The following is a 24,921-nucleotide window of genomic DNA, read 5'->3' on the forward strand; positions in this document are numbered from 1 at the left end:
GGTTTTATGTGTTGATGTTATATGCACGAGTAGAACACAAGTGAGTTGTGGGCGATATAAGTCATACTGCTTACCAGCATGTCATACTTTGGTTCGGCGGTATTGTTGGACGAAGCGGCCCGGACTGACATTACGTGTATGCTTACACGAGACCGGTTCTCCCGATGTGCTTTGCACAAAGGTGGCTAGCGGGTGACAGTTTCTCCAACTTTAGTTGAATCGAGTGTGGCTACGCCCGGTCCTTGCGAAGGTTAAAACAATACCAACTTGACAAACTATCGTTGTGGTTTTGATGCATAGGTAAGATTGGTTCTTGCTTAAGCCCGTAGCAGCCACGTAAAACTTGCAACAACAAAGTAGAGGACGTCTAACTTGTTTTTGCAGGGCATGTTGTGATGTGATATGGTCAAGACATGATGCTAAATTTTATTGTATGAGATGATCATGTTTTGTAACCGAGTTATCGGCAACTGGCAGGAGCCATATGGTTGTCGCTTTATTATATACAATGCAATTGCGCTGTAATGCTTTACTTTATCACTAAGCGGTAGCGATAGTCGTGGAAGCATAAGATTGGCGAGACGACAACGATGCTACGATGGTGATCAAGGTGTCGCGCCGGTGATGATGGTGATCACGACGATGCTTCGAAGATGGAGATCACAAGCACAAGATGATGATGGCCATATCATATCACTTATATTGATTGCATGTGATGTTTATCTTTTATGCATCTTATCTTGCTTTGATTGCCGGTATCATTTTAAGATGATCTCTCACTAATTATCAAGAAGTGTTCTCCCTGAGTATGCACCGTTGCGAAAGTTCTTCGTGCTGAGACACCACGTGATGATCGGGTGTGATAGGCTCTACGTTCAAATACAACGGGTGCAAAACAGTTGCACACACGGAATACTCAGGTTATACTTGACGAGCCAAGCATATACAGATATGGCCTCGGAACATGGAGACCGAAAGGTCGAGCGTGAATCATATAGTAGATATGATCAACATAGTGATGTTCACCAATGAAACTACTCCATCTCACGTGATGATCGGACATGGTTTAGTTGATTTGGATCACGTGATCACTTAGAGGATTAGAGGGATGTCTATCTAAGTGGGAGTTCTTAAGTAATATGATTAACTGAACTTAAATTTATCATGAACTTAGTCCTGGTAGTATTTTGCAAATTATGTTGCAGATCAATAGCTCGCGTTGTTGCTTCCATGTGTTTATTTTGATATGTTCCTAGAGAAAATTGTGTTGAAAGATGTTAGTAGCAATGATGCAGATTGGATCCGTGATCTATGGTTTATCCTCATTACTGCACAAAAGAATTATGTCCTTGATGCACCGCTAGGTGACAGACCTATTGCAGGAGCAGATGCAGAATGAACGTTTGGCTAGCTCAATATGATGACTACTTGATAGTTTAGTGCACCATGCTTAAACGGCTTAGAATCGGGACTTCAAAGACGTTTTGAACGTCATGGACCATATGAGATGTTCCAGGAGTTGAAGTTAATATTTCAAGCAAATACCCGAGTTGAGAGATATGAAGTTTCCAACAAGTTCTATAGCTAAAAAGATGGAGGAGAATCGCTCAACCAGTGAGCATGTGCTCAGATTGTCTGGGTACTACAGTCGCTTGAATCAAATGGGAGTTAATCTTCCAGATAAGATAGTAATTGACAGAATTCTCTAGTCACCATCACCAAGTTAGTAGAACTTCGTGATGAACTATAGTATGCAAGGGATGACGAAAATGACTCCCGAGCTTTTCATGATGATGAAATCGATGAAGGTAGAAATCAAGAAAGAGCATCAAGTGTTGATGGTTGACAAGATCACTAGTTTCAAGAAAAGGGCAAAGGGAAAAAGGGGAACTTTAAGAAAAACAGCAAGCAAGTTGCTGCTCAAGTGAAGAAGCCCAAGTCTGATCCTAAGCCTGAAACTAAGTGCTTCTACTGCAAAGGGACTGGTCACTGGAAGCGGAACTACCCCAAGTGATTGGCGTATAAGAAGGATGGCAAAGTGAACATAAGTATATTTGATATACATGTTATTGATGTGTACTTTACTAGTTTTCAAAGCAACCCCTCAGTATTAGATACTAGTTCAGTTGCTAAGATTAGTAACTCAAAACGGGAGTTGCAGAATAAACAGAGACTAGTTAAGGGTGAAGTGACGATGTGTGTTGGAAGTGGTTCCAAGATTGATATGATCATCATCGCACACTCCCTATACTTTCGGGATTAGTGTTGAACCTAAATAAGTGTTATTTGGTGTTTGCGTTGAGCATGAATATGATTTGATCATGTTTATTGTAATACGGTTATTCATTAAAGTAAGAGAACAAAATTGTTGTTCTGTTTACATGAATAAAACCTTATATGGTTACACACCCAATGAAAATGATTCATTGGATCTTGATCGTAGTGATACACATAATCATAATATTGAAACCAAAAGATGCAAAGTTAATAATGATAGTGCAACTTATTTGTGGCACTGCCGTTTAGGTCATATTGGTGTAAAGCGCATGAAGAAACTCCATGCTGATGGGCTTTTGGAATCACTTGATTATGAATCACTTGATGCTTGCGAACCATGCCTCATGGGCAAAATGACTAAGACTCCGTTCTTCGGAACAATGGAGCGAGCAACAGAGTTGTTGGAAATCATACATACTGATGTATGTGGTCCGATGAATATTGAGGCTCGCGACAGGTATCATTATTTTCTGATCTTCACAGATGATTTGAGCAGATATGAGTATATCTACTTGATGAAACATAAGTCTGAAACATTTGAAAAGTTCAAAGAATTTCAGAGTGAAGTGGAAAATCATCGTAACAAGAAAATAAAGTTTCTACAATCTGATCGTAGAGAAGAGTATTTGAGTTACGAGTTTGGCCTTTAGTTAAAAACAATGCGAAATAGTTTCACTACTCACGCCACCTAGAACACCACAATATAATGGTGTGTCCGAACGTCATAACCGTACTTTATTAGATATGGTGCGATCTATGATGTCTCTTACTGATCTACCACTATCGTTTTGTGGTTATGCATTAGAGACAACTGCATTCACGTTAAATAGGGCACCATCTAAATCTGTTGAGACGACACCGTATGAACTATGGTTTGGCAAGAAACCTAAGCTGTCGTTTCTTAAAGTTTGAGTTTGCAATGCTTATGTGCAAAAGTTTCAACCTGATAAGCTCAAACCCAAATCGGAGAAGTGCGTCTTCATAGGATACCCAAAAGAAAATGTTGGGTACACCTTCTATCACAGATCCGAAGGCAAGATATTCGTTGCTTTGAATGGATCCTTTCTAGAGAAGGAGTTTCTCTCGAAAGAAGTGAGTGGGAGGAAAGTAGAACTTGATGACGTAACTGTACCTGCTCCCTTATTGGAAAGTAATTCATCACAAAAACGGTTTCTGTGACGCCTACACCAATTAGTGAGGAAGTTAATGATGATGATCATGAAACTTCAGATCAAGTTATTACTGAACCTCGTAGATCAACCAGAGTAAGATCCGCACTAGAGTGGTACGATAATCCTGTTCTGGAAATCATGCTACTAGATCATGATGAACCTACGAACTATGAAGAAGCGATGGTGAGCCCAGATTCCGCAAAATGGCTTGAAGCCATGAAATCTGAGATGGGATCCATGTATGAAAAACAAAGTATGAACTTTGGTTGACTTGCCCGATGATCGGCAAGCAATTGAAAATAAATGGATCTTCAAGAGGAAGACGGACGCTGATAGTAGTGTTACTATCTACAAAGCTAGAATTGTCACAAAAAGGTTTTCGACAAAGTTCAAGATGTTGACTACGATGAGAGTTTCTCACTCATATCTATGCTTAAATCTGTCAAATGGATAAACAAAGCTGCATTCCTTAATGGATTTCTTAAAGAAGAGTTGTATATGATGCAACCAGAAGGTTTTGTCAATCCTGAAAGTATTAACAAAATATGCAAGCTCCAGCGATCCATCTGTGGACTGGTGCAAGCATCTCGGAGTTGGAATATACGCTTTGATAAGTTGATCAAAGCATATAATTTTATACAGACTTGTGGTGAAGCCTGTATTTACAAGAAAGTGAGTGGGAGCACTACAACATTTCTGAAAAGTATATGTGAATGACATATTGTTGATCGGAAATAATGTAGAGTTATTCTACAAAGCATAAAGGAGTGTTTGAAAGGATTTTTTCAAAGAAAGACCTCGGTGAAGCTGCTTACATATTGAGCATCAAGATCTATAGAGATAGATCAAGACGCTTAATAAGTTTTTTCAATGAGTACATACCTTGACAAGATTTTGAAGTAGTTCAAAATGGAACGGTCAAAGGAAAAGTTCTTGCCTGTGTTACAAGGTGTGAAATTGAGTAAGACTCAAAACCCGACCACGGCAGAAAATAGAAAGAGAATGAAAGTCATTCCCTATGCCTCAACCATAGGTTCTATAAAGTATGCCATGCTGCGTACCAGATCTATTGTATACCCTACCACTGATTTTGGCAAGGGAGTACAATAGTGATCTAGGAGTAGATCAATGGACAGTGGTCGAAATTATCCTTACTGGAATAAGGATGTGTTTCTCAATTATGAGGTGAAAAAAGGTTCGTCGTAAAAAGTTACGTCGATGCAAGTTTTGACACAGATCTGGATGACTCTAAGTCTCGATCTAGATACATATTGAAAGTGGGAGCAATTAGCTAGAGTAGCTCCGTGCAGAGCATTGTAGACATAGAATTCGCAAAATACTTACGGATCTGTATGTGACAGACCCGTTGACTAAAATTATCTCACAAGCAAAACATGATCACACCTTAGTACTCTTTGGGTGTTAATCACATAAACGATGTGAACTAGATTACTGACTCTAGTAAACCCTTTGGGTACAGGTCACATGACGATGTGAACTATGGGTGTTAATCACATGGTGATGTGAACCATTAGTGTTGAATCACATGGCGATGTGAACTAGATTATTGACTCTAGTGCAAGTGGGAGAATGAAGGAAATATGCCCTAGAGGCAATAATAAAGTTATTATTTATTTTCTTATATCATGATAAATGTTTATTATTCATGCTAGAATTGTATTAACCGGAAACATAATACATGTGTGAATACATAGACAAACAGAGTGTCACTAGTATGCCTCTACTTGACTAGCTCGTTAATCGAAGATGGTTATGTTTCCTAACCATGAACAAAAGAGTTGTTATTTGATTAACGGGATCACATCATTAGAAGAATGATGTGATTGACATGACCCATTTCATTAGCTTAGCACCCGATCGTTTAGTATGTTGCTATTGCTTTCTTCATGACTTATACATGTTTCTATGACTATGAGATTATGCAACTCCCGTTTACCGGAGGAACACTTTCTGTGCTACCAAACGTCACAACATAACTGGGTGATTATAAAGGAGCTCTACAGGTGTCTCCAAAGGTACATGTTGGGTTGGCGTATTTCGAGATTAGGATTTGTCACTCCGATTGTCGGAGAGGTATCTCTGGGCCCTCTCGGTAATGCACATCACATAAGCCTTGCAAGCATTGCAACTAATGAGTTAGTTGCGAGATGATGTATTACGGAACGAGTAAAGAGACTTGCCGGTAACGAGATTGAACTAGGTATTGAGATACCGACGATCGAATCTCGGGAAAGTAACATACCGATGACAAAGGGAACAACGTATGTTGTTATGCGGTCTGACCGATAAAAATCTTCGTAGAATATGTGGGAGCCAATATGAGCATCCAGGTTCCGCTATTGGTTATTGACCAGAGATGTGTCTCGGTCATGTCTACATTGTTCTCGAACCCGTAGGGTCCGCACGCTTAAGGTTTTGATGACAGTTATATTATGAGTTTATGCATTTTGATGTACCGAAGTTTGTTCAGAGTCCCGGATGTGATCACAGACATGACGAGGAGTCTCGAAATGGTCGAGACATAAAGATTGATATATTGGAAGCCTATATTTGGATATCGGAAGTGTTCCGGGTGAAATCGGGATTTTACCGGAGTACCGGGAGGTTACCGGAACCCCCCGGGAGGTATATGGGCCTTAGTGGGCTTTAGTGGAAGAGAGGAGAGGTGGCCAGGGCTGGGCCGCGCGCCCCTCCCCCCTAGTCCGAATAGGACAAGGAGAGGGGGGCGGCGCCCCCCTTCCTTCTCTCCCTCCTCTTTCCCCCTCCCGAATCCTATTCCAACTAGGAAAGGGGGGGAATCCTACTCCCGGTGGGAGTAGGACTCCTCCTGGCGCGCCCTCCTCCTGGCCGGCCGCACCTTCCCCTGCTCCTTTATATACGGGGGCAGGGGGCACCCCTAGACACACAAGTTGATCCACGTGATCATATTCTTAGCCGTGTGCGGTGCCCCCTTCCACCATAATCCTCGATAATATTGTAGCGGTGCTTAGGCGAAGCCCTGCGACGGTAGTACATCAAGATCGTCACCACGCCGTCGTGCTGACGAAACTCTTCCCCGACACTTTGCTGGATCGGAGTCCGGGGATCGTCATCGAGCTGAACGTGTGCTAGAACTCGGAGGTGCCGTAGTTTCGGTGCTTGATCGGTCGGGCCGTGAAGACGTACGACTACATCAACCGCGTTGTGCTAACGCTTCCTACAAGGGTACGTAGATCACACTCTCTCCTCTCGTTGCTATGCATCACCATGATCTTGCGTGTGCGTAGGAAAATTTTGAAATTACTACGTTCCCCAACACTTTTTTTCCAAAAAAGTATAATTCTTGGTCGAACCGAACACAAGTTAGAAATTAAAGCTTTGAGCATGAAAGCGACTTAGCTGGTTGATGTGTTCCGTATTGATGACGCGGTCCGAGCTTGATGCGGGGCAAGGTTCCATCCCCCAAGCCGGTCCCGAGGTGGTGGAGCGGAGAGCTCGACACGCTGAAGTGGTGACATAGCACGGTCAGTGCAGACCGGCAGAGTGACGTCGAAGTCCCCGGATCATTTTCCTGTGCACAAAAAATAGTGCAAACCGGAGATAATAATAGTAATGATAAATTAAAAAATGTTGCATAATAAATAATTTATGCAAAGTAAGGAATATAAGAAATATGGCCTAGCGGCGAAGTCAATGTCGATGCAGGGCGTCGGCGTGATGTAGTAAAGGTGTGGCAAAGTCTGAATCACAGGTCGGTTCGAGCTCCGGATGTGGCGTTCGCCGGACTATGTACGGAAACTGACCGAACCACCACGCGGCCGTCGTTAATGCGGTCACCATTTGATAGACCTGTGTACATATCATGGACAAACCAGAGTAATAATTCCTTAGAAAAAATGAACCCAGCAAGCAAAAAATACTGGAATTAATAGAACCTGGTTTATTTGTTGTAGCAATCCGAAGGAAGATGATTTCCAAAATTGGGACTCGCTCCGCACACCCATTGCCTGATGGGCAATAAAACGACGGCATGGCAATGCTGGTAAAGGTTGACTCGCCGAGGCAAAGCCCTCGGCCCAGCTAACGTGACGGAGCTGGTCGGCTAGTGACGAAAGCGTCCGGAGTAGGTTGATGAAGAGATGGCGAAACCCCCGGTCCAGCCGAGATGTCGAAGTAGGTCGGCGTGATGGACACCAGCTTGAAGAAGCAATAGTGTGGCTCTGTCGATGCAGGTCGTGACGTGGTCGATGCCGGCTTGATGAAGCGACCGTGCGGTGATGCCGGTATGCCCGCTCCGTGCAATCCGTGGGGCGGCGATGTTGATGATGATTTATCCTTCGCGATGCCGTACTCTTGTTCGGCTTGCCGAGATGATGATCCGAAGAAGTTGAGCTCGGCTAAAGTGACGACGTGTCTAGCGCAGGTCGACAGTCGTGAAGTAATATTGCCGGACTGGTTTGACACCAGCATGATGTTGAAGATCATGTTCAAAAGATCTTAAAGTTAGTGCGATGTGTTCGGGAACAAAACACAATACCCCATACAAAACTTCCTTCAAAAGGGATGTCCAAAACTCCGTTCATAAAAAAGATGAACTCGGGTCGGATTCGTTTTCGCGCAGAAAACAGATCCGAAAAGTGATGCACTAATCGGAAGGTTCCGAGAGTTTGGACGGTCGGATCGAGCTGAAATTTTGAGAGGTGGTAGATATAGGAATTCCGCAGCCGATCAATGGTTGGATTTTCCAAAGGACGTCCGAGCTAGAAGCTGGACACCACGCCCTAAACTCATCCAAATTTCCGTCCAGATTTGACAGGGCTTTGGTATATCATGGATTGCTACCTCCATCGGAACTCGACAAAATTTTCCAGGGTTGTTGTAGACTCAATTCCGCAAAATTCCACCAAAGCGATCGTCAAAGCGATACTCGAGGAGGTGGTGGCGGCAGATACGAGTTCGCTGTCCAAAAAAACAGCACGGTCGCTTGAGGGCAATGTTGACGTTGAGCCCCCGAGCTCCATGGATGATTCCTCCATGATCTTGATAGAGATCAGAGTTGATGTTTGATGAAGGCCCTCGTCAGAACATGGTGATCCGAACATAGAGCGCAGTTCTTTGGTCGAACCAAGGTGACCAGTCGAGCTAGTGACGAAGATGCCGAAGTCGCGGTTGATCTGCAAGCGAGCCATCGATTCTTTTGTCGATCACACATCGGAACTCTCAATGAAAGCACCAATGTCGGTGTCAAAACCGGCGGATCTCGGGTAGGGGGTCCCGAACTGTGCGTCTAGGATCGATGGTAACAGGAGGCATGGGACACGATGTTTACCCAGGTTCGGGCCCTCTTGATGGAGGTAAAACCCTATGTCCTGCTTGATTAATATTGATGATATGGGTAGTACAAGAGTAGATCTACCACGAAATCGGAGAGGCTAAACCCTAGAAGCTAGCCTATGGTATGATTGTTGATGTGTATATGATCTATCGACTAGCCTGGCCCTGGTTTATATAATGCACCAGAGGCCTAGGTTGACAAGAGTCCTAGCCAAATACGCCGGTGGGGAGAAGTCCTTGTCTTGATCGCCAAGTCTTGTGGAATCTTTCTTGTATGCGGCAGCTGTCCGAACTGGCCCATGAGTATACGGCCACGGGGGTCCTCGGCCTAATCTATTAGATCGGAAGATGACGTGGTGAGTACCCCCTAGTCCAGGACACCGTCAATCTTCGTGGAATATGTAGGAACCAATATGAGCATCCAGGTTCCGCTATTGGTTATTGACCGGAGATGAGTCTTGGTCATGTCTACATAGTTCTCGAACCCGTAAGGTCCGCACGCTTAACGTTCGATAACGATATGTATTATGAGTTATGTGATTTGATGTACCGAAGGTTATTCGGAGTCCCATGTGTGATCACGAACATGACGAGGAGTCTCAAAATGGTCGAGACATAAAGATTCATATATTGGAAGGCTACATTCGGACACCGGAATGGTTTGGGTCGTTTCGGATAAGTTTCGGAGTACCGGGGGTTACCGGAACCCCCTCCGGGAAGTTATTGGGCCTTATGGGCCTAGTGGTGGAAGAGAGGAGGCGGGCCAAGTGGTGGCGCGCTCCCCTAGCCCAAACCGAATTAGACTAGGGCTAGGGGGTCAGCCCCCCTTTCCTTCTCTTCTTCCTCTCCTCCCTTCTTCTCCTACTTGGACTAGGAAAGGGGGAAACCTACTCCTACTAGGAGTAGGAATCCCCGCCTTGGGCGCGCCCCTTGAGGCCGGCCCTCCTCCTCCTTCCCTTCTTTATATACGGGGGAGGGGGGCACCCCATAGACACACAAGTTGATCTTTAGCCGTGTGCGGTGCTCCCCTCCACAATTTTATAGCTTGGTCATATTGTCGTAGTGCTTAGGCGAAGCCTTGCGTCGGTAACTTCATCATCACCGTCAACATGCCGTTGTGCTGACGAAACTCACCCTTGGCCTCAGCTGGATCAAGAGTACGAGGGACGTCACCGAGCTGAACGTGTGCAGATCGCGAAGGTGCCGTGCGTTCGGTACTTGACCGGTTGGATCGCGAAGACGTTCAACTACATCAACCGCGTTACTAAATGCTTTCGCTTTCGGTCTAGGGTACGTAGACACACTCTCCCCTCTCGTTGCTATGCATCTCCTAGATAGATCTTGCGTGATCATAGGAAAATTTTGAAATACTGCGTTCCCCAACAACAAAATCATGACCGGTCAATGACCGGGCAGGCTGCCCGGGCGTTTAAGGCCGGTTTGGGGCGCCCGACTGTAGATGCTCTAACTTTGAAAGTGAGGTGACCGGTTTAGCGCATTGATGTCATTGTAAGATCCAGACATCCCAAAATAGACATGGCAAATTCATCTCTCTCGATAGGCCACGACCTCAGGAATGATGGTGGCATTCTTGTTGTGTCCTCTGAACTGTCCATGCCATTCTGCATGGCAATTCTTTCACTTTTAGTGCATGCAATCAATGGAGCCAAGCATACCTGGAAACCCACGGGATTGTTTATATCCAAAAGTCTCGTCGTGTACTGACCATTGGGTGCACTCAAATACTTTGGACCAAACACTTTGACTACCGCCTTCCAAATTGTCTGAAGAAATTGAAATGCTCTCCCATTGCCAAGTTATCATCAATGGAATCTTCCGGAATACCATAGGCCATCATGAGCTATGCGGCAGTGACCTTCTTCTTAGTGCTATGTCCAAGCAATCCGGTGCAATTCCTTCTTTGTAGGAAGGAATGATCATGTTGCTTCACAACACTGCAAATGTGAATAAACAAGATCGTAGACATTCTATCTAGCTAATGAGGATTTGGGCCAAAGTAGTTGCACATCAATCGGGTGCCCGCCTCTTTCCGTTCTCTCCATAGAAACCACTGTCGAAAATCAAACCGCCATGCTTCAGCCTCTTGTTCTTGTGCATCGTCATCGCGATATAGCAATATCTTCCTCCTTGGTCAAGTCAAATTCCTCATCCAACGAGGAATCATCGCAATAGTTGGAGTCACAAGAACTCATCTACAATACGAAACTATCTATCAAGCTAAAATTCTACAATTGCATACAAAAAAACGCAAACGATTTTTTTACCTTTGTAAGAATTTCGTCGAACACCTTGTGGGCGAGGAGGGATATCCGGTTGGCGGGTCCTCAGTGGCTAGTTGTTGTCGGGAGGAGATGTAAAAGGCCATGTGGTGTCCTCCGTCGGCGTGGGGAAGGCGACGACATCGCGTTGTCGCCACCCCAAGCTCGTCATCAATCCGTTCGGCCATGGTGATCGGGCAGCAAGAACCAGCGGACGCTAGGCCACCCGGAGGGACACGGTCGAGTTTCTACAGCCATTACGGGCGGCGGAGTGCCGGCCGTCATGGGCGGATGCAAAATCAGAGCGGTGACGGCCGTCGAGGTAGCGGAGGGGAGCGATGGGGTCGGGGTGGCGGAGCGACGGCGGTGGCCTTCAGCGGGGTGGAGATCCGGCCGGGCACGGGAGTGAAACGGCCGTGGGCGATCATCCCGGGGCATCCACTCGTTTTTTGTGACAACATCGGAAGTGTTGTATGTTTGAGGCACTTTGTGTTGTATTTTAGGGCTGCTCAAAAAAACTACAATTTTTGTGGTTGGTAACTGTTGGAGGACGTTTTTCTTGCGGGAAATGATGGAAATCAACCCACCGATAAACGTCTCATGTTACATAAAAAAACGTCTCATGCTAAAAAATAAGGAAGCTGTTGGAGATGCTCTAATCGATGCCCGCTGACCTAGAGCGGATGTAATCAAGGAGGGCTTTCCTTTTCCTTCGCAAAAAAAAAAAAGCTTTCCTTTTCGGTTCCTCGTTTTTCTTTCCAAGTTAATATGTTCACATGGATGGATGCAACCAAGGAAGGAAGTGGTTGGTTGCCTTGCTTTGCATTGCGGTTTCAGCCAGCTGTGCGCTTGTGCTCGCTCCTTGGTGCCTTGTTGCCTCCTTTCCTGTTTCACCGTCGGCAACTCACGGCATGCTGTTTTCTTTCGACGACTTGGGTTCCATCGTTTTCTGCTCTAGACTAGACTGGATGGCGATTGGGCCCGTGAATTGTGGAGGGCCGGCCGCTGACTGGCACGCATGGCGGAGAACGCTTCTTCGGTCCGCCGGCCGTGGCTCTTGGTCGTGGGATGGATCGTGGATCACACAGGTCACAACTAGGCTTATTCTGGTCCCGAACTCTATTGTCAGAGATTCACCTCCTGTTTTAGAAATGCAGCAATTCGCATTGAGGTGCATTGGTTTGAATGCTGGGGCATGGGTGTACTATTCCAGTACTGTGTTCAGCTATGACGAGGTCGGCCTCCAAGTTTCGGTGACATTCACAGGTCCGGTTTCTGAGTTCCGACCTACCAACCGGTTTGTGTACCAGCTAATAGACCACCATTTTGGGCCCTACTCCAAGCACTAAAACTTTCATTGTCTGATTTAGTTAGTAGGGTAGGCCGAACACATTCACGAGGGTGTGTTTGGTAGCATGTATGGACATAGCCTAGTTGTTCTTATCTCATACATGCTGAGTGTAGACATGCTAAGTCCAAGCAGTTGCTGTTGTTTGGCAGTGATGTATGCGTTGAGACATGCTGAGCTGAGATTTTGTTTGGCAGCCTCTATGTGTTTAGACATGCTAAACAATTTCGAATTCTGAATATTTTTTTTGAATGATGAACAAAATCGAAAAAATGTCAACACAAATTTAAACATATTTTGATATTCTAAACTTTTTTGGGAAATTAAAATAAATTTTGAAATTCTGTTTTTTTATTTGAACATATTTGAAATTATGAGTTTTTTTTGAAAATTTAAACAAAATTTGAATATTTTATAAAAAAATTAAAATTCTATTTTTTTCAAAATTCAAACAAATTTTGATTTCCTTTTGAAATACCAAACATTTATGATTTTTTTAGAAAAATTGAAATTTCAAATATTTATTGAAAATCCAAAGAAATTTTGAAATTATGATTTTTTTTGAAAATTTAAACAATTTTGAAATTCATTTTTTCATTTCTTCTGAAATTCTAAAGTTTTTCGAAAATTTAAACAAATTTTGAAATTTTGATTCTTTTTGAAAAAATAAATATATCCGGACATGGTCTGGTCGATGGGGACGAGTGTCAGGGCCAGCATAGCTGCCTCCATGCACCCTGTCTGGGGTGCATGAGATGAGTATGGCTGAGGGCACTTTTATGCATCAGATGAGCATAGCTCAGGTGAGCCTATGCACCCTACCAAACAAGTAAAAGTGGGTCGGATTAAAAACTTTTGCCCTCATGCAGCCTTCATGCACCCTACCAAACACCCCCTCGGTGTCTCGGTGGGTGGTAGTACGTGTTGCCTGATTTACGAGTAGTAGTAATTTTTACTAGTACTACCCAAGGACTTCAAGTAGGTGTTGTGTCAATGTGTGTGTGTTGGTGTAACATTCCAAATTTTCAATTTAGATGTTAATAGAAGCATACCATTATTTCATGCATATTTGGATTTTGCATCTTCATTTGAAGCACAAAAGCTATTTTTGGGGAATTATTCAAATCCTAAAACTAATTTAGGGAGTTATTTTAAAAAATATTTTGGGGGAATTATTCAAATCCATCATGGGATCAATTTTTTTTTCTATTCTCATGATATTATTTAAAAAAACTCAATTCATGTGCTTTAATAAAAATAAAATGAGTGAAAATTTAAGGGCTAAACGGGTCGTAGCTCGATAGTTTTTGTAGAACACCATATAGCTTTTATTTAAACGATGTTGACAGGGATACAAGCTATAGGTGGGGGTGAGGTGGGCCAAGAGAACGTATCTGGTGCAACAGACCCTGTTACATTCAAAAATGTTCAAAAAAATCCAAAAAATATTTAGTGCATTGGCACAATAGCAATGTATGTTTTCATGAAAATTCAAATCAAAATTGAAAACATTGGTCGAGATACAGAAATGACAAATTTGACATCAGTGCGCCAATGGGCCAAAACCGAAGCCCAACTTGTGTTATGTACTATTCAGTATCAAATTTGACATTTTTTATCTCGAGTAATGTTTCAGATTTTGATTTGATTTTTTGTGACAACATGCATTGGTGTTGTGTCAGTGCACTAATGTTTTTTTTGGGGATTTTTGAACATTTGAATGTGTAATGGGGACCGGTGCACCGGTAGCACCAAATTGCCCCCGTGCACCAGATACATCTCCGGTGAGCCAAACATGACACCCACTCTCCACAGAAGTTGCTACTTTTACAAGATTCTGTGCTTCTATATTGCATGATTGATATTCATGACTAATGGACACCTCCCGGAACAACGCCTTCTTCGACATAATCTTCTTGATCAACGAACCATAATTGCATGGTTTATCCTCTTTAATATTGCGTACCACTTTTAGACAATCCATAGCAATTTGTAGCGGGAGAGGTTTAGATCAAGAGCTAGAAACATTGCCTCACTACAAGCAATGGCTTCAAGCGTCGCTGGATGTGTAAGACCTTCAAAAAGGATTGACGACACACCCAAATATGTCCCACTCGCGTCACGGCAAAATTTGACTGACAGCCCCCTTCCATTCTCCTCGGTCTATACCTCCATCAACATATATTTTGGCAACTCCAATGTCAGGAGCTTGCCAACCACCATGAGCAGGCCTATGAGCTTGCCAACCAACACTACATTTTCTTTGAATCGGCGAACATTTTTAAATTTGGGAACAATTTTAAAATTCACTAACTTTTTTGTTTTGACTAACTTTTTTGAAATACATGGACAGTTTCCAAATTCATGGACATTTTCTGAAACAGCGGTCATTTTTTGAATCGATGAGCTTTTCTTGAAATTTGGGAACATTTAAAAAAATCATGAATGTTTTTTGAATTCATGAATATTTGTTCAAAATCACGAACATTTTATGATTTAGAATTTTTTTTAAATTCATGGACATCTTTTGAATATGCAAACATTTCTTGAAAATCACGAATATTTTGTGAAGTCAACGAATATTTTATGATTTTCCAAACATTTTTTGAATTGAAGAACATTTATTTGAAAATTCACACTTAAAAAAATTGAAACTTTTTGATAACCCTAAACTATTTGGAAGAAGAAAAAACAAAAACAGCAAAGAAAAGAAAAGAATGGGCCTGCCCAAAAATGAGCTCCCGATGAATCTCGGGGTTCACAAGAGCAGAAGTTTCTCACAAAAAGGAAAACAAGCGCAAAAGAAAATGAATAAATGATGCACAAGAGAAAGAGACCTTTTCTCTAAAAAAACGATGCAAGGGGAAAGAAAGTGGATAGCAGCTGGCTGCTTCGTGTGTTTCTCCTCAAAAAAGATTTTGTCAGATTTTGGCCCCGTCAAACCCGACGTATTCTCGCTCATATAGGTTACCATCATGCCAGCAGTGAACGCAGCCGGCCAAAGACGCAACAATGCAACACCTACCAAGGAACCAAACAATTCCCTAAGAAGTGAAATGTATACACAAGAATTTACAGCACAACTGAAGACCGTGCCTCAAGTTTCGGCACATGCATCATCTCAAATCCTAAAACACAACAACTATACACACTCCCACTACCCAAAGGGTAAAAAAAAAACTACTACGTATACTACACACAGTCACAGAAGCTCCTAGTAGACTTGAAACAGGAGAGGCACAGACAAAAACGGCGTGCGATAGATGCCTATACTTACTGAAGAGAAGAAGAAGCAAAAGACGACGGACGGCATTATCTACACTTCGAGGCGTGTGATCTCGAAGGAGACCGACGGAGCCGACGCCGACGACCCGAACGAGCCTTCCCGCTCCACCGCGTACGCCACCAGCAGCTTCACCACATGCCTGTACCGCCGCCGGTACGTCGGGAACTTGGACATGCTCCTCACTATCCCCACCATCCTGCCAGCAGATCAACAACAAACTGACATGTCAAATACTAAAATTCCATAGCAGAAACAAGCAGTTGCTGCAGGGGACAGCGCACCTTCTACTGATCGCCTGGATCTGCGCGGTCCTGACAGGATCTCGGGGCGTCTCGGCGCCATTGTCCCACGCATCCGCACCGGCGGTGGCAGAACCACCGCCGACGAAAAGCGTCGACTTCTCCAGGAACCTCACCTCCTGCTCGGTCATCTTGAGCACCTGTATCTGGTCCTTGAGCACCAGCACGGGGTGGAAGAACCAGTCCAGCAGCAGGTCCTGCGGCCGGTTCTGCTGGTCCACCTCCACGCCGTTGCCCAGCAGCAGCCCCGCGGAGCCGGCCTTGATCGACTGCAGGACGGTGCACAGCATGTCGTAGGAAGGCAGCCCCAGGTTTATCGTCTCGTTGCCGCCGTCTTTCGTTCTCAGCCACTCGGTCAGGTCCACGCTGGTTATGACATTCAGGTTCAGCAGGTCCCTGCCCCTCTGCTCGCACGACTTCATAACGTTTTCCCATATCTGCAGATCAAGGAGAATGAATGATTAGGGATTCAGGCAGGACTTGACATTCAAGATGAAACACCATGTACACTGCGGTGTAGAATTTTTTTTGGTGGCACCTTCTATTTGTTCAAAAATATATGCATGGTGCAAAATCTGGTATTGTAGGTGAAATCCACTTACCTCACATCTAAAGCAGAGGTAAACCTAGTACATCTACTTATTTATGTTTTCTCCTTCGCATCTGCATCTCTCATGGCATTTGAGCCAAATTTTTGTACAGACTCATCTATGAACGGAGGGAGTATATACATGGCATGTGTTATCCACGTTGGAATCTCTAAAAAGACTTATATTTAGGAACGGAGGGAGTATATACATGGTGCAGAATCTGGTATTGTAGGTGAAATCCACTACCTCTCACTTAAAGCAGAGCTAAACCTAGTACATCCGCGTATTTACGTTTTCTGCTTCGCATATGCATCTCATGGCATTTGAGTACAAAATTTGTACAGACTCAACTATGATCTGGTACCTATTGTATTTTCAAATAACGTTAAAAGAAGCTTCTAGTTTGCTCTGAGAAGATAGAAATTCCAGCATTGATCAGAGAGGAAGGTGTAAAAGAACAACAGTTATTTGGGTTGGTACACATTACACACAAACTGCAATGGATATGCTTATGTTAGCGTTATACCTTTTTTTTGGGGAAAGGGGGCTGACAAGCTTTCATATCCTTGAATCAAAGTCTATATTCTAGTTGTGGCCACTGGCGAGGTCAGTAGCTACCATACAATTCTGTAAGTTCAATAGGCCGGCATCCATCGCTTCTTTTCAATGATAGATTCAGCAGTTATGCTGTTCAACTATTCGTTCTGTTAGGTCTTCCTTGCATTTACAACATTTCCTCAATTAGAACTAGCTCGCTTAATGTAAGAGACCATGGACCCCAACAACTAACATATGCTTAACATTCCCTTGTTTGACGGTACCATTTCATTTGTGGTATTATTACTTCAGTCGGGACTAGCTCACACCTAATCTACGAGAGCATGGATGAGAGAATGAAAATGTATAGCCATGCATCAAAGAGGAAGCATGGATTGAAAAGTGTATCCATTGCCTTTTCTTTCCAGACATGTGAACAACATTGATGTTACTGAAACAATGAATGCACTTATTGCCAAGTTTGAGTATCTTCCAGAAATTTTGCTCAAAGAGGGAGCTGCATATAGTGACGCTTCTTGGTGTTTTTGGTGAAATAAGACGGGCGTTGGTTGGTAAGAATTAAACATGGGTGACAAACGGACCTGGACCATTTTGACCTCTTGTATCGCCTCTCTGACGGACCTCGCCGGAACCAAAGTGGGAACCAGCATTGCCGGAGCTTCACTGGATGAACTAGGGTGCTCACCTCCCCTGACAGAAACATTTGGCCGGACCGAGAACTCGGCGGAATCGGGCAATTTCCTCTTCCGGTAGGAAGGCCTGGTGGAAAACAAACTTGAACCATGAGAAATGAATAAAGCAGCACACAACAAAGTAGAAGCTACAACCTACAATACAACCCAAAGTGTTCAAAAACAGCAGTAGAGAACACTTTACTTTGGAAGAACAGTCCCTTCGCGAAGGTAAAGCCAGTCGTTGGTGTACTCGTCAAACTCGGCGACCATGGTCACCACGTACGAAGCCCCCCGCCGGAAGGACTTCTCCTGCGACGACGAACAGACTTGACCACATCAGGCAATCTCTTTCGCGCGCAGCATGGAATCGGACGCGTGGGAGACGGGCAAGAAATGGCACGGCACGGTGGCAGTGGCAAAGAAAGAGACCTGGTAGACGATGACCGCTCCGTAGAGACCTACGAAAATGCTGGAGACGACGGCCAGCAGGACGCTCCCAACCACCACCAGGGGCCAGAAAAGGATGGCGAGGCCGGCGATGGGCACGCAGACCGGCTCCAGGAAGGGGCCTTCGCGGCTGATGAGGTCGTGCAGCAGCCTCTGCCAGCCCTTGAAGAGCATGTAGGGGCTCTTGATCAGCGCGATCACCGTGTAGAGCGGTATGTCCACGATCAACCCCAGGAGGCCGACGAGTATGCACGACGGCACGTCCAGCAGCCTGCACAAACACCACAGCACATTTTCTTTTCAGGGTGATTTTTGGCGTGCACAGCTAGCTAGTTCACCATCGCTTTCATTGTCCAGCTTCAAGCAACTGTAATTATAATGTGATGTGCAGTGATCATGACGGGGCGATCGACCCAGATTTTACAGGCTTTACTATGCTTCATTAAGTCTAGAATGGCAAGCTGCCAGGGCATATTTTTCTTATGAAAAATGTATCACTATCAGATAGGCACGTCCTTGTCACACAAGATCACAGCATGAAACAAAATTTCTTGTCACACAAGATGATACCATGGGACAAAATCAGCTTCAGACAGGTCATCCAGTGCTAATATAACAATAAATACCATCTTATAGTATTATCTAACACGATAATATCAACAGCTTCAGACAAAAATCTTGAATAGGTTTAGACAGGTAACCCAGTGCTAATATATCATTATGTGGTCTAACACGATGGTATCAATACCTTATGGAGAGGGGCTCGCGGTCCTGGGCGCACTCGCGGAGCTCCTTGAGGTAAACGGGGTAGGAGTGGAAGCACATGTCCGCGAAGTCCCTCACCACCGTGCAGCTGCCCTTGATCGTCCCCCACGTCCCGTCCTGCCACCGCCGAGAAACCAAAATCAACCGTCGATCTCTCACTCAATTTTCACAGTTAGCAGCGACCGGTCGTCCCTTAGAAGTTTGAGCTTACCACAATGCCATGCACGAACTTCTTGGCCTCGCTCTCCTGCCGGAACGCCTCGAAGGTGGAGATCCACGGCGTGAAGAAGCCGTAGCCCAGCGCCACCAGGGCGCTCCCGAAGATGCCCAGGCCGAGCCAGAGCCCGAACAGCACCGGCAGCGCGATGGCCACCGCCAGCTTCAGGCCCGCGTTGATGCGGTCCGTCCTGGGTTCAGAATGCAGAGCAACGCAACCAACAGCGATCGATCAGTTTGACTATTCTATCTCATTCTCATGTGGCGGATCATCTGATTCGCCACTGAAATTCGAAGAATCGGCAGCCGAATCGGGTCATCGAAACCTCGGCCAAGCCAGAATCAGAAGTTTGCGCCCAGAACTGAACATTCAGCGGAAGGGATCGGAAGCTCGGAACCAACAAAGAATGCTCTGTTTCCAGCACACGAGAAGCAGAATGGGCTTACTTGATGAGCGAGTAGATGGTCCACCAGACGTGCGCCGGGAAGAGCACGAGGATCACGCCCACGTTCCCCAGTATCATCAGCGCCGCCGCCACCGGGCCGACCACCATCGCTGCACACCCATTTCCCCAAGAACGAGAAGAACAGTAAGCCACACCGGCAGAAACAAAGGCGCGACCAATATTCACAGGGAGGAAGAGAATAGGCACATGCCTTTGATTCCGCCGAGCAAGAAGGCGGCGCAGAAGGAGAAGACCACGTAGGCGACGCGCAGCGAGTCGTGCATCGGCCCCATTGGCTCCGCGTACTTGCCCGCCACCCACGCCTTCACCGTGCCCATCGAACGCCCCCGCCGCGCCGCGCCTCCTTCACGTCCAGGCCGCCAAGACCGGCGCAGCCCCCCGCGAGAATCAAGAACAGCCGCGGCTTTCTGCCGCTTTGGCAGGACGGAGGGCACAAAGGGGGGAGAGGACAGAGCAAGATAGATAAAAAAGAAAAGCTCTGGCCCTCGCTTTCGCGGGAATCTGCGACCGGCGCAGGCGGAGCAGAAAACTCAGCTTGCGTGAGAAGCCGTATGGGGAAGAAAAGACGCTTATAAGGGGTCCTTGATCCGCCGGCCGGGCGGGTCAAAACGGCGGCTGCGCTCTCCAGGTCCCCGCTCGCCAGCCCGTGAGTTGAGTCGAACCAAATGTTGCGAGGAGAAAGAAGACGCGAGAGAGAGGGAGAGAGGGGAACGCGGAGAAGTTTCGGGGGTTTTGCCTTTCGGATTTATTTATATTTTTTGCGTAGGAGTAAATAAACTGCCGGGACGGAAGGAGTTTTGTCCGTTTGTCTGGATAGTTTCGACTGGCGCGCGCTGTGACGTAGTGCCGACTAACGGCGTTAGTGTGAAGGAGGTCAAAGTTGGCGGTCAAGGCGACAAGTTAGTGACCCTGGCCGTGTGGTTTGCTTTTGATTGCTGTCATTTTGGTCATCATCCATCTTTTTTCATAAAGGACATCTCATTCTATTGATATTTTTTTGATACATGGCGATTTTATTATCTTAAATGTAGCATCAAACAGATACAAAGTAATATGAATAACATTTGGTCTTTGTATGATTATAATGCATACAACCAAATTCAAAAGTCTGACAAAAAATCATAAATAAAAATTGATAAATCGGCAAAAGTAGAGTCCCATTGCCTATGTCAAAGGTGGTGGTGGATTGATCCAAAGGTTATGCTGTCATCCATGTTGGAAAAACAAAACCCTTCGTAGACACCTGCTCCAATCACGTACACACCGTTTTGAACAACGATTGGTACTTCGATCTTTGTAGCATACACCACGTACGTAGCAAGTGCATATACAAGAAAATAACAGGCAGAGGAGAAGCGTTTTTTTCATTAAAAAACACATCATTTCTACATAGTCAAGTCGACCAAACTAAGGCATACAGTTCTCACCCTTATTACCATTTTGAATCTATTTAGAATACCATCCAAACCAAAAACCAAAAATATTGGCAACACTTGTGGACGGATGCACATTTGACGCTATTTGGGTGACTGGCCATGTATAACGTGCAAACTTGCATTAAAAAAGAGGTGTTTGATTGTCTCGTCATGAGTACAAACTCTTACTCCCTTGCTAGTTGCGTTGTGCAAGGTTGTCTTTGGTTAATAGAACTCCCCTATGAAGATACCACATGAAGTTTTTCACTTCTAATGGAATCTTGGACTTCCAAATTTTCTTGTTATTACTCACTGGTACCTCAAGATTTGTGAGTGCACGGCACATAGAGTCTACACTGAAAGACACTGATGTAGTAAGTTTTCAGCGAAACACATCTCGACCTTGTGTCAGGTAAATTGAATCTTGTCGGGATAAAAGATTATGCCATGACACAAGTCGGGGGCCAATCAAATCCCGACTGAACAAAATATTCAGCGGGGATGAACTGAGCACTTGCACAATAGTATTATTCTTATCACGAACAACGGTATATAAGGTTGGATATTATTCTCGGAGACTGGCAGTGCCTAGCCAGATGTCTTTACAACAATGAATCTCCGGGCGTCCTTTATCACGAAAGACCCAAAGCGAAAGAGACGTTTCTTTGCCGCCATTAGGTCAGCACAAAAGTGCGAGTCGCCAGGTTTTAAAAATGCCTTGGACACCGCTTTTTGGCCTAGATACTTGTTGCGCAACATGGTTTGCCAAACACCATCGTCAGTAAGAAATTTGAACAACCATTTACTGAGTAGGGCCTCATTCTTGACATGTAGGTCATGAACAAACCACGCTTCATTTTGCCAACCTGTATGTTTTTTTCTTTTCATCGTCTCTTTGCCAAAAGAATCTAGATCTAAAATTGTCTAGTCTTTGTAGGACCCTTTTTGGAAGTTGGAAGAAAGAAATCATATAGAGAACCATATTTATAAGGACGGAGTAAACCAAAACCGTCCTCCAATTGAGAGCAGTTTGCCTTTTTAAATGCTCAACCGTTTCTCTAGACGCTCCTCTATATGCTTCCACTGCAATGGTGAGGCGCTGATAATGAATCGGTATTCCTAAATATTTAATTGGGCATTGGCCATATGCGCAACCAAATAGGTAAGCATAATCGGACGACGCCTCAACGGATCCTCCAAAGTAGAACAATTCACTTTTATGAAAGTTTATTTTGAGACGCAACATTCTCAAACGCTGAAAGCAAGGATTTCAGGTTTTGAGCCTGGTCCAGATCATGTTCCATAAAAAGTATTGTGTCGTCGTCGTATTGCAAAATAGAGAGGCCACCATCCACAAGGTATGGCACTACTCCTGCAATCTGGCCATCCTGCTTGGCGCACTCAATCAGAATAGTCCACATGTCAGCAATAATGTTAAATAACATTAGGGACACTGGGTCACCCTGCCATATGACTATTTTGGTCTGAAAGTAATGACCTACATCATGAAGGAAATATGCCCTAGAGGCAATAATAAAGTTGTTATTTTATATTTCCTTATTGATGATAAAGGTTTATTATTAGTGCTAGAATTGTATTGATCGGAAACTTAAATACATGTGTGGATACATAAACAAATATCGTGTCCCTAGTGAGCCTCTACTAGACTAGCTACGGGTGAGAAGGTCTCATCGTAGTCAACTCCTTGAACTTGTCGAAAATCTTTCACAACAAGTCGACCTCTCTAGACAGTAACATTACCGTCAGCGTCAGTCTTCTTCTTGAAGATCCATTTATTCTCTATGGCTTGCTGATCATCGAGAAAGTCAACCAAAGTCCACACTTTATTCTCATACATGGATCCCATCTCAGATTTCATGGCTTCAAGCCATTTTGCGGAATCTGGGCTCATCATCGCTTCCTCAAATTTCGTAGGTTCATCATGCTCAAGTAACATGACCTCGAGAACAGGATTACCGTACCACTCTGGTGCGGGTCGTACTCTGGTTGACCTACGAGGTTCGGTAGTAACTTGATCTGAAGTTTCATGATCTTCATCATTAGCTTCCTCATTAATTGGTGTAGGAATCGCTGGAACTGATTTCTGTGATGAACTACTTTCCAATTCCAGAGAAGGTACAATTACCTCATCAAGTTCTACTTTCCTCCCACTCACTTCTTTCGAGAGAAACTCCTTCTCTAGAAAGGATCCATTCTTAGCAAGGAATATCTTGCCTTCGGATTTGTGATAGAAGGTGTACCCAATAGTCTTCTTTGGGTATCCTATGAAGACATAATTTCTCCGATTTGGGTTCGAGCTTATCAGGTTGAAGCTTTTCCACATAAGCATCGCAGCCTCAAACTTTAAGAAACGACAACTTAGGTTTCTTGCTAAACCACAGTTCATATGGTGTCGTCTCAACGGATTTAGATGGTGCCCTATTTAACATGAATGCAGCCGTCTCTAAAGCATAACCCCAAAACGATAGCGGTAAATCGATAAGAGACATCATAGATCGCACCATATCTAATAAAGTACGGTTACGATGTTCAGACACACCATTACGCTGTGGTGTTCCAGGTGGCGTGAGTTACGAAACTGTTCCACATTGTTTAAAATGAAGACCAAACTCATAACTCAAATATTCACCTCCACGATCAGATCGTAGAAACTTTATTTTCTTGTTACGATGATTTTCCACTTCACTCTGAAATTCTTTGAACTTTTCAAATGTTTTAGACTTATGTTTCATTAAGTAGATATACCCCTATCTGCTCAAATCATCTGTGAAGGTCAGAAAATAACGATACCCGCCGCGAGCCTCAACACTCATTGGACCGCATACATCAATATGTATTATTTCCAATAAGTCAGTGGCTCACTCCATTGTTTCGGAGAACGGAGTCTTAGTCATCTTGAGGCATGGTTCACAAGCATCAAGTGATTCATAAGCAAGTGATTCCAAAAGTCCATCAGCATGGAGTTTCTTCATGCGCTTTACACCAATATGACCTAAACGGCAGTGCCACAAATAAGTTGCACTATCATTATTAACTTTGCATTTTTGGCTTCAATATTATGAATATGTGTATCACTATAATCGAGATTCAACAAAAATAGACCACTCATCAAGGGTGCATGACCATAAAAGATATTACTCATATAAATAGAACAACCATTATTCTCTGATTTAAATGAATAACTGTCTCGCATCAAACAGATCCATATATAATGTTCATGCTCAACGCTGGCACCAAATAATAATTATTCAGGTCTAAAACTAATCCCGGCGATAGATGTAGAGGTAGCGTGCCGACAGCGATCACATCAACTTTGGAACCATTTCCCACGCGCATCGTCACCTCGTCCTTAGCCAATCTTTGTTTAATCCGTAGCTGTTGTTTCGAGTTGCAAATATGAGCAACAGAACGAGTATCAAATACCCAGGCGCTACTACGAGCATTAGTAAGGTACACATCAATAACATGTATATCAAATGTACCTTTCACTATTCCATCCTTCTTATCCGCCAAATAGTTGGGGTAGTTCCGCTTCCAGTGACTAGCTCCTTTGCAGTAGAAGCACTCAGTTTCAGGCTTAGATCCAGACTTGGACTTCTTCTCTTGAGTAGCAACTTGCTTGTTGTTCTTCTTGAAGTTCCCCTTATTCCTTTTGTCCTTTTTCTTGAAACTTGTGGTCTTGTTAACCATCAACACTTGATGCTCTTTCTTGATTTCTACCTCCGCAACCTTTAGCGTCGCGAAGAGCTCAGGAATTGTCGTTTCTATCCCTT

General features: G+C 44.3%; 1 protein-coding gene across 1 annotated transcript; it reads right to left on the bottom strand.

Annotated features, from left to right (window-relative positions):
• Nucleotides 1-15,432: 15,432 nt before the first annotated feature.
• On the bottom strand, nucleotides 15,433-20,436 carry LOC123189356 (uncharacterized membrane protein At3g27390). Its single transcript, XM_044601752.1, has 9 exons — nucleotides 19,903-20,436; nucleotides 19,693-19,801; nucleotides 19,241-19,436; nucleotides 19,013-19,146; nucleotides 18,247-18,535; nucleotides 18,020-18,126; nucleotides 17,725-17,902; nucleotides 15,978-16,432; nucleotides 15,433-15,892 (listed from the first exon to the last, which is right to left on the bottom strand). The coding sequence occupies exons 1-9, from the start codon at nucleotides 20,027-20,029 to the stop codon at nucleotides 15,727-15,729; spliced, it is 1,761 nt and encodes a 586-aa protein (XP_044457687.1). The 5' UTR covers nucleotides 20,030-20,436; the 3' UTR covers nucleotides 15,433-15,726.
• Between the last annotated feature and the right edge of the window lie 4,485 nt (nucleotides 20,437-24,921).

Source organism: Triticum aestivum, chromosome 2A (genome assembly GCF_018294505.1).
Source record: "Triticum aestivum cultivar Chinese Spring chromosome 2A, IWGSC CS RefSeq v2.1, whole genome shotgun sequence".
Taxonomy (NCBI): Eukaryota; Viridiplantae; Streptophyta; class Magnoliopsida; order Poales; family Poaceae; genus Triticum; species Triticum aestivum.

Bases quoted from the DNA above. Each gene is read 5' to 3' on its own strand.
- LOC123189356 (XM_044601752.1), bottom strand. From the start codon at position 20,029: ATGGGCACGGTGAAGGCGTGGGTGGCGGGCAAGTACGCGGAGCCAATG. The intron at 18,127-18,246 runs GTCTCTTTCTTT...TCGTCGTCGCAG, and splicing joins GAGCGGTCATCGTCTACCAG to GAGAAGTCCTTCCGGCGGGG. The intron at 15,893-15,977 runs GTGCGCTGTCCC...ATCTGCTGGCAG, and splicing joins ATCCAGGCGATCAGTAGAAG to GATGGTGGGGATAGTGAGGA.